Source organism: Urocitellus parryii, chromosome 12, assembly GCF_045843805.1.
Source record: "Urocitellus parryii isolate mUroPar1 chromosome 12, mUroPar1.hap1, whole genome shotgun sequence".
In the NCBI taxonomy this organism is placed as follows: domain Eukaryota; kingdom Metazoa; phylum Chordata; class Mammalia; order Rodentia; family Sciuridae; genus Urocitellus; species Urocitellus parryii.
In genome coordinates, this window is record NC_135542.1 from 61,272,598 (window position 1) to 61,286,174 (window position 13,577).

Sequence of the window (13,577 nt, forward strand, 5' to 3'; positions counted from 1 at the left end):
ATCTCTGATTTGTACAGAAAAGAGGCATTTTTTTTTTCCTGTTTACCTACTCCCATTCCTTATACTCTTTTTTTGGCGGGGAGGGATTATCAGGGATTGAACTCAGGAGCACTTGATCACTAAGCCACATCCCTACCCTATTTTTCATATTTTTAATTTAGAGACAGAGTCTCACTGAGTTGCTTAGCACCTCACTTTTGCTGAGGCTGGCTTTGAACTCACAGTCCTCCTGCCTCAGTCTTCAGAGCCACTGGGATCACAGGCATGTGCCACCTTGTCCGGCTCCATTCCTTATACTCTTTCCTCTTAACCTTACATGTATGTATCTTCAATATTTTCCTCTTTGAATTTTTCTTGGATATATATTTATTTTAATCTTGGTGCTCCATTCTGGTGTTGTGTAGCAATACCTTTTTATAGTACTAAAAAATAACCTTAATAAATTAACCCCTCTCTCTGGTGTACTGTATACAAATATTAATGAAAAATACTCCAAGTTTCTCTTATTCCCTGGACAGAGTTTATAACAAATTGGGCACTTGTTCCATTAGGATTCAGTTCCAGCCCACAAGTCAGGAGTCATGGTTTTGGAGCCAGATCTGTTCCTAGTTCACTGTGTAAATTTGGGCATCTATCACTTCCATAAAATTAAGGAGCTAGAAAAATTACCTTGAAGCTTTTCTCTGTGTTCTAGCAAATATTAAGAATGGCAAGAAAAATATGAAGAGAAAAAAAGAATCTTGAATTAACATAGAGGTTCCTCTTCACTTTGCCTGAAAGGCCCCAAGATCACACTTTCAGGGAAGGGAAAACCAGCATTTATCAAGTGTTCGTTATGAAGAAAGGCACCTAGCCAGAAACTTTACAGACGTTATCTCATCTGTCTACTTCAAGTAGTGCCATCATTCTCATTGAGTGAGCACACACGGAGGCTCAGGAAGGGTAAACTGCTGGCCCCAGGTCATGCAGCTGGTAAGTGATAGTGGATTGGACCCAGCCCAAGCCTGTTCCCTTATGTTACAATAGCAGCATGAGTTGACCAGAGTCCTCATCCTTTAGGGAGCTCTGGGATCACTAGTAAAGAGCTTATTGCACACATGAGACCTCCAATCTGTGGAGTATTCAACAGTCACTGATGCCTTACACAAATCACCTTGCAAGGTGAACTAAATGACTGTCCCTGTATGTCAAAACTATTGAACACTGGCAATCTCTTCTAATTCCAACTAATATTATCCCCACTTTACAGATGAACAAATTAAGTTCAATGGCGTTAACCTGCCTGTTTCTCCCCATACATTCCAGAGGTGTAGAATAGAACCCTTTAATACAGCATAGTTTAAAAAGAAAAAATATTGTTTAAAATCATACATGTAATTAGTGACAGAGCTAGGATTCCAACTCAGGTCTGGCTACCTACATGATTTCACATCTTAGTTTCAGTGAACAGCTTTATTCAAATCTCCATTTTCAACAGAAGAGTCAAACTCTCACTCCAAACAGTTAAAAGGTCATAACCTTCTGCATCAGAGGAATGGCCTGCAGCCCAGGCTCTGCCCACTCACTCTGGCCTGGGTCTGGCTCTCACAGGTGTTCTGCCTGCCAGGAAGGGGAGCCCAGCAGGGATGGAGGTCTCTACCTTCATCCACAATGAGAGCAGCTGGCGTTGACACAAATTCACTGAGCTCAGTAAAAATTTAATTTATATCCTAATTATCTCTCAGAAATATTGAACTTTCAAGACACTTAAAATAGGAAGACTGTTATATGTGTAATTAAAAAAATAAAAAAAGAATTCCCCAAATGGAAAATTCTAGGAATTAAATATCTGAAATAAAATGTTCTTACTTTGCTATCCAGATTTTCTTCTTTAAGAAAGGAAAGAATGGAAAGATTTTGGTGTAAACAAATATTTTCAGTTACACGTAATTCCCATTCATGGAAGAATTTCTCTGACCTTATAGTTTCTAACTCTCCAGAAACTCTAAATCTGCAGGCTTTCTTATACTATTTCAAATCCTGTCAGGTTATTTAATTTTCATCTTTTAAAGAATTGTGCTTAAATGCACAGAAAAACACACACCCCCCCAACCTAAACTATTCATTCAGTAATTGTTGAAATCCAATACACTTAAAATAAAGTCCATCTGATACTGCTAACGATACCTATCTAAAAACTTACCGCTGAGAAACTTTCAGTGGCTCCATAAGTATTCTCAGCTTTTCCCCACCCATCTCGGGGCCCCAGTATAGCCATTCTGTCTAATACCCACAGATTGAATGAAATGTTACCTGTTCTTCAAAAGCTGTTCAAGTCCCACCTCCATAACTATTCATTTGATCATGTTCAGCTCTTCTAGTATAATGTTAGCATCTATGTTGTGGTGCCTGTGGAAGCTCAGCTGTTAATAGTTATGTAAGGGTCCATCTGCCTCATTATACTGTGAACCTCAGGAATCCCCAGCCTGTTATGCTCCGTGGTTCACAAAAGGGGCCCACTGCACGGGTTTGGGCTATGGTTTGAATGTGTCTTCCAAAAGTTCATGTGTTTAAAACATAATTCCCAAACTCATGCTAATGGTATTTGGAGATGCAGCCTTTGGCAGGTAGTTAGGATTAGAGGAGGTCATGAGAGAGGTAACCTCTGATGGCATCAATGGTTTTGCTGGAAAAGGAAGAAAGACCCAAACTGGTACAGTTGCTCATTCTTGCCATGAGATGCCCTCTTCCATGTTAAGACACAGCAAGAAGGCACTCACTAGAGGCTGGCACCATACTCTTGGACTCCCCAGTTTCCAGAACTGTGAGGGGAAAAAAACCTTTGTCTTTATACATGACCCAGTCTATGTATTTACTCATAGGAGCAGAAAATGGAGTAAAACAGATATGCATTCTTACTACTCTTCTGTGTTAATAAAGGGAATATATATGAAGCAACACTGCAGAAAATACCACAGTGGAACAGAAGGAGAAGAGCAAGGTGCTGTTTTGAGGGTCCTCTCAAGATCCCTGTAGGAACCCGGCCCAGCTTCTTCTAGATGGGGTTTACTCACGGACCTGGCATGTTCTAGAGGATCTCTGCCCTCTGCTCTTCACTGAAGAAAGGGAAACCAACGGGATAGTCTGCTTCTTGGCTACAGAGAGGAAGCTGGAGGGAGAGGGGAAAACCTAGAGCAACCAACTTCCTTCAGCAGGAGAAGTGGAGGCCAGAGGCAGAAAAAAGGAAATCATGGCCTTTAGTTACCACACATCTTACTTCCTGTCTTCTCTATCTCCACTCTAGCAAACAACCTGGGTGGTATAAATTAAAGGAGAGCTCTCTGAAATTTTTTCCCTCAGAGACTAAAATGAGACTGGAGGACTCTGAAGCAGGAGGCCAGGAACTCTGATCTCAGGGAGTAGGTTGATCCCTTTGCTTTCCAAGGATTGGAGTTTTTATTTAGGGGATGGAGTTTTTATTTAGGGGATGGAGTATTTATTTAGGGGATGGAGTTTTTATTTAGGGGATGGAGTTTTTATTTCGAAAGGGGGATCTGGAGGAGCCTAAGGTAATTTCAAGGCACAAAGCACTTCAGTGGAAGGGCATTTCCGGGTGTGGTGCCACACTGCACAGGAAGGGTGCACACAAGAGGAACAGGGAGGAATATTGGATTGGGGGTCCCCACAGTGGCCATGGAGGACACCAGCAGCTCTTGTATAGCGATGAGGGCTTGGAGCCAGGCAGACCTGGCTGTCCCCTTTAGGAATCGTGTGCCTTTCACAATCTCAGATTTCTGATTTGAGTGATGATTCAGGTCTCTTGGAAAGGTCAGAGACGACGTACGTGAAGGCCTATGCAGTAGAGGGTAGGTAGGTATTTATCATTCACCCACATTTCTTCAACCTGATTCCCTGATCCCAACACTAGGAGAAAGTTGTTCCACATCTTTCCTAAGTCAGGGGTCATGGTCCTTTCACTCAAGGATCTCTGCTTGTGACAGTCAGATGAACTAGAGAAGGACGGATCCTGGATGTGGCCATTTGCATCTGCTCCCCCAAACCCTGGGAACAGCCTTTTTCCTGGATTGCTTTACCATGCACATGTCCCAGGGCCTAGGATTCTGCTTGGCAATAGAAGACATGCTTGTGGGTCCTCTGGGAAGTGGACCAAGAAAGGACTCTGCCACATGCCCTGGACTCACCTTGTCAAACCCTTTGAATCCTCCATGCAGACTGTTGGGCCCATTGTTAATGGCCAGGTGATACTCCTTCCCATCCAATGTAAATGTTCCTTTGGCAATTCGGTTGGCCACCCTTCCAACCACTGCTCCAAAGTAAGGCTGCTTTTGGAGGTACCCTGAAAGGACAAGGATGACAGTGTTTTTTAAAACTTCAAACAGAAGGGGTGTCTTACACTGCTGCCTGTCACTTTCTTCTTGAGGAAGCCACAACTACCTACAAGTTGGCCATATCAAAGTCTTCATGAAAGCACAGAAAAATGGTATTTTTTTTCACACCTGACATTTTCCTGTTCCAGAAGTAATACATATTCATTACAAAAAGTTTTAAAGAATTTTATAACACACAAAGAAGAAATTTAAATCCTCCTTAATCTTATCACTCGAGAGAGAATCACTATTAATATTCTTATATATATCCTTCTGTCTTTCAGTGTAGTGTACATATGCATTTGCTTCTTTTCATAAACTGGAATCTTAGTGGGAATGTTGCTTTATAATCTGCTATTTTCTGAGCCAATCAATTTTCTTAATTAAAAATTGGACTTTTGTGTAGTCTTGAGAGAAAACTATCTAATTCTTCTTTCTCTTTTCATGTTTTTGTAAAATCATATAATTAGTACATGTAAATATCTTTAATGAGAGTTAAATAATACCCAAGGACATAGAGTAGGATTGCCAGAGGAAATACAGGATGCCTAGTTAAATTTGAATTTCAAATAAAAAATGAATAATTATTTAACAGTATTTAAGTATGTTCATAGTATTAGTGTGGATGAAACAGTATAAATTGTTTACCTGAAATTTAAATCAGACTTCTTATATTTTCATTTGCTAAATCTGGCAAACTTCATAGTGTAAAACATTTTAAAAGCCTTTCTTAACTTCTCTTCCTTCCTAATGTCAACCACTGTTAACAGTTGGGAATGTACAATTTTTTCAAAAATTGAATTAACTACATATAAGCATACATGCAAGAACACAAACACATGTGTATTCTATACAGTTATAATTCAGTTATACACATTGTTCTGTAACTTTTCACTTATAAAATATCTTAAGGTTTCTCCCTGTTACTACCTTTTTTTTTTTTGTGTGGTGGTGGGGGTTATAAAAAGCAAAGCACCATAGCTGTAGTTACAACTTTGAACAAGGGCATATTCCAGTAAAAGTACTTAAAGTACTCTTCTTAAAGTTTTTCTCTTCTTAAAGTTTACTCTTCTTAAAGTTTTTTTAAGTTCTTCTGTGGTTTTCCATGGAAGAGATTAAGATTTGGAGACAGTTTGTTTTTACATTTTTACCAAAATTCCTTTCTGTTCTATTTCTCACTCAGATGCACTCTGGATTCCATTCTCCTTCCCTGGGGTACTCTGTATCCTCCATGTCTAGTTAGGATTAGCAAAGAATGCAATTCAAACATATGACCTCTTTTTCCACAGCTGGAGGGGCTCTCGGATACAGACCCTGAATCAGCCAGTGGCTGGTCACTGTTCCCATTACGCAACTGGCTGGGCACAAGTTAATCATTCTCTTCCAGGTCCTGGTTCCTTCCTCATTAATCCATGGTGCCTCAGAATCTTGTAAATGAACTATTATAACAGCGGACACTTAGTCCTTTCTAAGTCCCAGACACTTTCTCAGGGCTCTACATTTAATTCATTTCATCCTTAGAACATTTCTCTTAAGTAGATACTATTATTGCCCCAATTTACTGATGTGGAAACTGAGGACAGAAAAGTTTAGTAACTTGCTCTAAAACACTAGTTAGCAAAGGAATCAAGACTTGAATCCAAGTAGTCTGGCTCCTAATCCATATTTTTAAGCATTGCCTTCCATTGGTCCCTTCCAGGACCCCCCAACAAAATATCAAAGTGTATAAATGCTCAATTCCTCATATATGATGGGGTAGCATTTGCATAAAACCTATTCACATCCTCTTTCTTCAGTACTGGGGATCGAGTTACACCCTCAACCCTTTTAATTTTTGAGACAAGGTCTCACTAATTTGCAGAGGCTGGCCTAGAACTTGCAATTCTCCTGCCTCAGCCTCCTGAGTATCTTGGATTACAGGTGTGTGCTACTGCACCCAGCTCCCCCCATATACTTTAAATCTTCTCTCGGTTATATATAATCCCTAATACAATGCAAATGCCATATAAATAGTTTTTGTACTTTATTATTATTTAGGGAATGACAAGAAAAAAAGGCTAAACACATTTAATACTACTGCAGTTTTCCCCCAAATATTTTTGATCTGTGGTTGGTTGAATTCACTGATGCAAATCCATAGATACAGAGGGCCAACTGTATTTAGCAAGCACCAGGCATCCTGGTTGGCCCATCTAACCACCATCTCTAGGCACTGGTGGGGTTCATTGTTCCGTCAGTTCCCACCTTCTCCCCCCTTCCACTTTCTGAAGCTGTAGCTTTCAAACCCCTTAACAGTGGTTAAACAAAAGGAGTCCCAAAAGGCAAACAACCTCTTCTTGGTTTTGTTTCATCTTCTCTTTAGATAGAAAAGGGGATAATCCCTCTCCTGCCCACCATCAGGGGTCATGGCTGACACCTCTATAACAAAAGACAGGTTGACAAGAGAAAAGCACATTTGATTATAGTTTCACGTGACGCAGGAACCTTCAGATTGAAGACTCAGAGATCCAGGGTGAACTAAGCATTTTTATTCTTAGGAGAGATGATGCACGGACAGCCATTTAGAAATAGAACTGAATAAAAAGGGTATAATCATGGCAGATCCTGCAAGGCCTGTCTGCCCAGATTCTTCTTGGCCTGTCTGAACAGCAATCCTTCCTCCAGCTACGAGCCAAGACCCTTTCTAGAACAGGGGTCCTAGGACCTACAATTGAACAAGAGGTCAGAGAATTTTTTTTTTTATGGCTGACTCTTAGAGAGAAAGTGTGTGTGTGGCGGGGGGAGAGTTAGAGTAATATTTCTAGCTTTTATCTTGACTTTGGGGAAAAGGGGGTTCTAGTTTTTATGACCTGCCTTGGAGAAGAGTAATCCTAGCTTCTATGGCTTGCCTCAAGAGAAGGCCAGAGGGAAACTTTGCTTTGAGGTTCCTTCTGCAGACATCAATTTGGGATGTCTGAGCCCAATAAAGTTTTAAAATGTAAAGAAAAGCAGATTGTCTAAACCAACAAACAAACATACAACAACTGGCTGTGGCCATTTTTAGTCCGATCTCAATTTTTTCCACAAGTGTACCCAGAGCCCCCATCCTCCACCAGAGGTATACTAGGCTTTGGAGACAATCTGACAGTGAAGCTCCTGCCACACCGGCTGGCAAGATTCCCTCAGAAGGCACGACTCCTGGCAACAGTTCATCAGCCTGTGGAGATGAGAAGTACCTGCCAGTTCCTTGGTTTAGATTAATAGTTTTTAAGAATTAATCCATTAGGGCACTAAGGTTGTGGCTCAGCTGTAGAGTGCTCATCTATGCAGGTAGGGGGCCCTGGGTTCTATCCTCAGCACCACATAAAAATAAAGTAAAGGTATTGTGTCCAACTACAACTAAAAAATAAATACTAAAAAAAAAAAAAAAAAAAAAGAATTGATCCATGAGGACGGAGAAACCACTTATTCAAGCTGTCTCTGAAAAAACCTTAACAGAACAAATAGATTTCATATTATTTTCAAATGTAATTAAGCATTTGTATCAAATCAGTCTTATGGAAAAATGAAAATCCCCAAATTCTGAATAAGGAATGATTAAAAAGTTATTTTGCATTGCAGAAAATTCTGTTTTATGTGAAAAGTTCAAGTTCCTAGGTCAAGCCATGAATACTGATTTAATCAGATCAGCTGCTGACGTGGAAGAAAGAGGATTGGGAAAGTCTGCTCCTTTTCCGAGATAAGGCACTGGCCAGAATAAATCAATAAATGCTTAACCATGGTATATGGCCCTTTCCACTCCTCTGACCTCCCAAGATCCCCAACTATGACACCCACCTCAAAAAGCCCAAACCTTCACCAGAGTGCTCTAAAGTCTGAAATAAATTATTCACTACTCTCCCTCTAAACAACCCAGCATGGTGGTGCAAAACCTATAATCCCAGCTGCTCAGAAGGCTGAGTCAGGAGCATTGCAAATTCAAGGCCAGTCTGGGCAACATAGAAAAACCCATCTAAAAAAAAAGTACATCTATATCCATATCTATATACACATATAGATAACATATAAATATATACATGCATTTAACTGTATATGCATACATTATAATTTGTAATATACACTATATTACATATTATAACATCATTACTATAAATATTATTTAATTATAATATTATAAATATTAGTATGATAATTATACAATAACAATATTATAATATTATATGTATAATAACATAATATTGTATAGTATATAATTTAATTATTATATATACATATATTAAATATATATTTAATTAAATATATATACATATATTTAATTAATTTTTTAAAACTCCAAACAACATTTAGTACTTGAATGACTCTCTTTTGGTCAGATGAGGAAAATAACTGAACTTTAATTGACAAGCATTCTAATTATCCCAAACATGTTATATATTTTTAAAAGGCTGTTGGTTGCCCCAGCTGAAATTCCACATAATTTTTTGCAGATTTAACAAAGTGAAATACAAAGTTCTAGTCGTATGATGGAAGCTATTTGGGGGCAAAGGAAAGAAAGCAGACACATCTCCGGTCAGACACATATCATAGATCATAGTGCACTGAATCATCATAATCCATTTGTTTCAGGGGAGGCACTGCTCTGAAGAGGTTAAAAATAAAAGCTTGCCCAAGATGTTATACAACATTAAGAGACAAAGTGGGGAGTCCTCAATGCTCCCATAAAGGTACTCTTAGGCATCTGAAATATTAAACTGCAGGCTCTAACCTGATTGCTTTTATCCCCACCTCCTCTGCTGAACCCAGGTTTCTAAAAGCATTTTTGTTTGTTTATTTATTTATGAAGTTCTGGGGATCCAGCCCATGGCCTCACATGTGCTGGGCAAGTGCCATAATGACTCATGGCAGCAATAGATGGCTGTTTGGTAGTAACTGGGGGGAAATGAAAGAAAGGAATCTCATGAATTTTATGGGTAAGTTGTTTATCCATGTGGCTTACAAGCAAACATTCTCATAACAGGCTTGAAAGGAGTCATAAGGACTGTAGGTGGGACACAAATAAAAAAGATTTTTAAAGAAAAGAAATGGTAGGCAAAACTCACAGAAGGCATACTGTTTTTTTTCTAGGTCATACCTAAAAGATCGGATAATTTACTCTTTAGAATCCTTCAGAAGAAAGATCTCATTTTCCCAGAGAGAAATCGAGCCATTCTGACCTCTGGTTATGGCTGTCATCCAAGCATTTATGTAATCTATCTGGGAAACTGGAGAGTGTTCGAATCCAACCTGGCAGTTACAAAAGGACTATGTCTCATCAAATTACCCATGCTTAGCTCTCCCTTGTAGCTCAAAACACTTTTGGAACATGATAATGTCAAGACAATATCTTGCTCTGTCAAATCTTATTACTTTCAATTATTTACCTGTATGTTTATATGTACTTACATAATCAGACATTTTAAAAGAGTATAAAGAAGGTCCTTTCCTACACCTTAAGTATCCAGGGTCCTTTCTTAAGGACAACCACTGTGGCTAGTTTTCTTTAGGGATGCTCTACCACTAAACTAAATTGAAACCCCTTTTTACTTTTTACTTTGAGACAGGGTCTCACTAAATTCCCTAGGCTGTCCATGAACTTGAGATCCTCTTGCCTTAGCCTCCCGTGTAGCTGGGATTACAAGAATGCATCACTACGTTGAGGTTAGTAGTTTCCTAATATGGGTTTTAATAAATTAGAATTAACGAAAATAGTAGCAGAGAGCCATTTCTTACTTTGATTGAGGCAATATGCTTCCTATTATGACATATGTTAAGTCTTATCTTTGGCAATACTAAAAGACAAGGCCTTATAAAGGGAACTAGGGTCCACTTATGGTAACCTTGAAGATGGCTGAACATATCAGAAAGTGTAATTTAATATACTGAGGGTGTTTTCCCTTTATATTGTCTTTTGAAAATAGTTTTCTTTCCTTTTAAAATAAATTATCTGAATTATAGCACAGGAATGAAAATGTCCATCTTGGACCAGCACCAAGAAGAATATTTGAAATGCTTTGATTTAAATTGGCATTCTGTGAAGCTGTGGTGCCTTCTGCTGAGAAAATGCCACTGAACATTCTCAACATATGTTGGTACTAGGGAGGGCAATAAAATACCGGCTAGATCACTATAATCTAGGGGAGCTAACGTGCTTTCTTCCTTTTAAGAACATTTGAGAACATTTGGGAAGGATTCTTTCACCGAGACTCCCACAAGGTTTACAGTCTCACACAGGATTATGTGAATGTCTTTGCACTTCCACACCTATCAAGAAACTGGTGCTTCCTGGGTGTCATGTCTTCCGGAAGCTTGTCATCACAGCTCACATTCCATATGAATTCCAAAGATCATTGTGCTTTTAGATTCACGTGACTCTTAGAACTAAAAATTGCAGGAAATAAGAGAGGTGTGCATATGTCTGCAGGGGGTGGACAGTACCTTTCTGAATGGTGATAAGGGATGGTGCCCACATCTTTTTATCCCCAATTTTTTTCCGTGGATCAGGAATTCCAGGTTAAATATCCAGTTCTCCTTTGACTCCCCTGAACAATTTTGCATGAGTCAAGTAAACTCTTTGAGTTGCATGTGGTGGGCAAACTGTGATCCCAGCTACCTGGGAGGCTGAGACATGAGGATTTGGAGTTTGAAGCTGGCCTGGACAATTTAAGGAGATCCTATGTCAAAATTAAAATAAAAAGGTCAGAGATATAGCTCAGTGGTATAGCTCTTGCCTAGAATGTGTGAGGCCTAGTACTGAAACAAACAAACAAAAAACAGATGCAATTTTTTGTGGTTCTATCTGCAGCCTATAGCAGAGACAAGTGACTCGACAAAGTGATTTTAGAGAATCCTCTTTGGTCACTTGCCTGCCCTCTTGCCTTCTTATTCTGAAGATGTGTGGAAGGGAAGTGACTCTGATCTTTCTCACATCCCCTTACCTTCCTGCAGTTAGCCTCCTGTACCAGATCCTCAATTAAGTTGCTGCTAAAGAAGCATTTTTGTTTGTTTATTTGAGGTTCTGGGGATCTAACCCAGGCCTCACATGTGCTGGGCAAGTGCCATAATGACTCATGGCAGCAATAGATGGCTGTTTGGTAGTAACTGGGGGGAAATGAAAGAAAGGAATCTCATGGATTTTATGGGTAAGTTGTTTATCTATGTGGCTTACCAGCAAATATTCTCATAACAGGCTTTGAAAGAAGCCATAAGAACTGTAGGTGGGACACAAGTAAAAAAGATTTTTAAAGATAAGAAATAGTATGCAAACCTCACAGAAGGCATTACTGGTTTTTTCCTAGGTCATACCTAAAAGATCATATAAAGAAAACTGTGGGGCTCCAGGGCTGGTGAAGACAAGCAGAGGTGATCAACAGGACCTTCAGGAATATTCTTACAATAAATTTTGATAAGGAAACTGAGAGTAAAGTTTTATGCTAAGTGGAAAACAAAACTCTCAGGAGTTTTCCTGTTGACCCCAAACCATGAGCCAAGTTAAACATCTAAATAACCCAACGGATAGAGAGACACACCAAAAGGGAAACCTCAAACCTCTTCTCCTGCAGAATTTGTCCACACCCAACAGCCAGCAGAGCTTATTAATTCTCAGTTTCCCTTCGCCAATTTCATTTCAGACCTCATTTTCTGTTTGGTTACACTGCAGTGCCAAGAGATAGAACCATGTACCCATTCTCTTGCTGCAATCCAACTGCAGTTGTAATTATACATTTATGGAGTTATTTGGGTTAAAAACCATCTCATGAAATATGATATGTCAAGAGCTTTGTAATGTTTTGAACAACCAATAAAAAAAAATTAAAAAAAAAAAAAACATCTCCTTAGCTAAACGGCAAGCTCTGTGAAGGGGGTGGGCGTGGGGGCTTGTCTGTGTTGTCGAATGTGTTACCAGAGTTTTAAAATGCATGAATTAACACATGATCCTAATTGCCCATAGGCCCCAAAGGGAGAAAGTCCATCTAGTTAGAGGTGATCTTCTCCCTTTCAGTCAGTACATGCTTATTGAGCGGCAAGCAGTGTGGGCTGGGCTGGGCATCATAACCAAAACAGCCAAGCTCTCTGCTGAGCCTACACTCAGCTTACGTTATGGAGCATTTCTGGGACAATCAGTCTTCAAAGAGAATCTGATGAAGAGTAAGTAGTAGACGCAAGTCTGTGATTTTCCTTCTTCTGAAAAGAGCAGAACCGGAAGAAGAAGGAGCCACGCCCCCCTATTGCCAGCAGTTCAAAGTTTGCTCCAGGATTGCTGGAGTTTGGTCTTAACTTTTTTTCTTAACTGAGGCAAAGCCTGAATGGATAACCAGCAGCCAAGAAACCAAGTCCTTTAGCTACTCGACTTGGAATCATTCTGGGTTTTCATTTTCCCCCGCTAAGCTCCGGATCGCCACACTGCCCTGTTAGCCAACCCACGCACTCCCCAGTTAGATCGTCCCAAGATCACTCAGGGACTTTGACCTCAGCCCCTCGCTCTCAGGCGGCCGAATGTTCGGGGTGCGTGAAGGGTGGTCCTGATCATCCCCTTGGCCCGGGATTGGTGGAACCCACCTTCCAACTCTGCAAAGCCAAGAACCACGTCGGAGGCTTTCCCCTGTCTGTCTTTGACCTCCAGAGCGGTGATGGTGCAGCCCCAGGAAATGATGTCCACTTTCAACAGGTCTGATTGCAGCTGGAACTTCTCCACCGTCCCTCCTCCGGAGGGCAGCTCTCCAAACACTGTTCTGGTCACCGAAACCATGGTGAAAGTTCGCGGCGTGTAGCTACTCCCCGTTCTTAAAACTCCTGCAGCCGAGTTGAGGAGCTTACTGCAGGAGGGGCGGGACTCCGTTCAGCTTCCTTGCCTGGATTTAGCCAGTGACCACTCCTGCCAAGAATATCCTCTGGGGCTTTTCCATAGCCTTCCTTTGCCTGAGGTGACAGAAAGGCAAGCCAAGCATTTACTGACCCTGGCTGCACTGCATGTTGGGAATGGTAGTCTTTGGGAGGTGAAATTGCATTTTGGAGCCTGTAGTCTTTCAAAACCCAAATCTTGAGTTTGCTGTGTCCCATCCCCTTCTCCCACACACTTTTTCATCGTGCAATGATCTGGTCATTATTGTTGATGGCTGATTGTCAGACAAAGTACTGGAAAATGCAGAGAGCAGACTTAGGAACAAAGAGGTAGATCTTGGGGAAAATTCTGGT

The 13,577-nt window shown here is 40.3% G+C and overlaps 1 protein-coding gene across 1 annotated transcript in view; it reads right to left on the reverse strand.

Moving 5' to 3' along the window:
- LOC144249699 (galactose mutarotase) overlaps window positions 1–13,294 on the reverse strand; it is a 53,352-nt gene extending 40,058 nt beyond the window's left edge. The window contains exons 1-2 of the mRNA XM_077791838.1: window positions 12,942–13,294; window positions 4,182–4,336 (exon numbers count right to left, since the gene is read on the reverse strand). Of these exons, the coding sequence (XP_077647964.1) occupies window positions 4,182–4,336; window positions 12,942–13,131 (345 nt within the window). The 5' untranslated portion in view covers window positions 13,132–13,294. The remainder of the gene's footprint in view (window positions 1–4,181; window positions 4,337–12,941) is intronic.
- Between the last annotated feature and the right edge of the window lie 283 nt (window positions 13,295–13,577).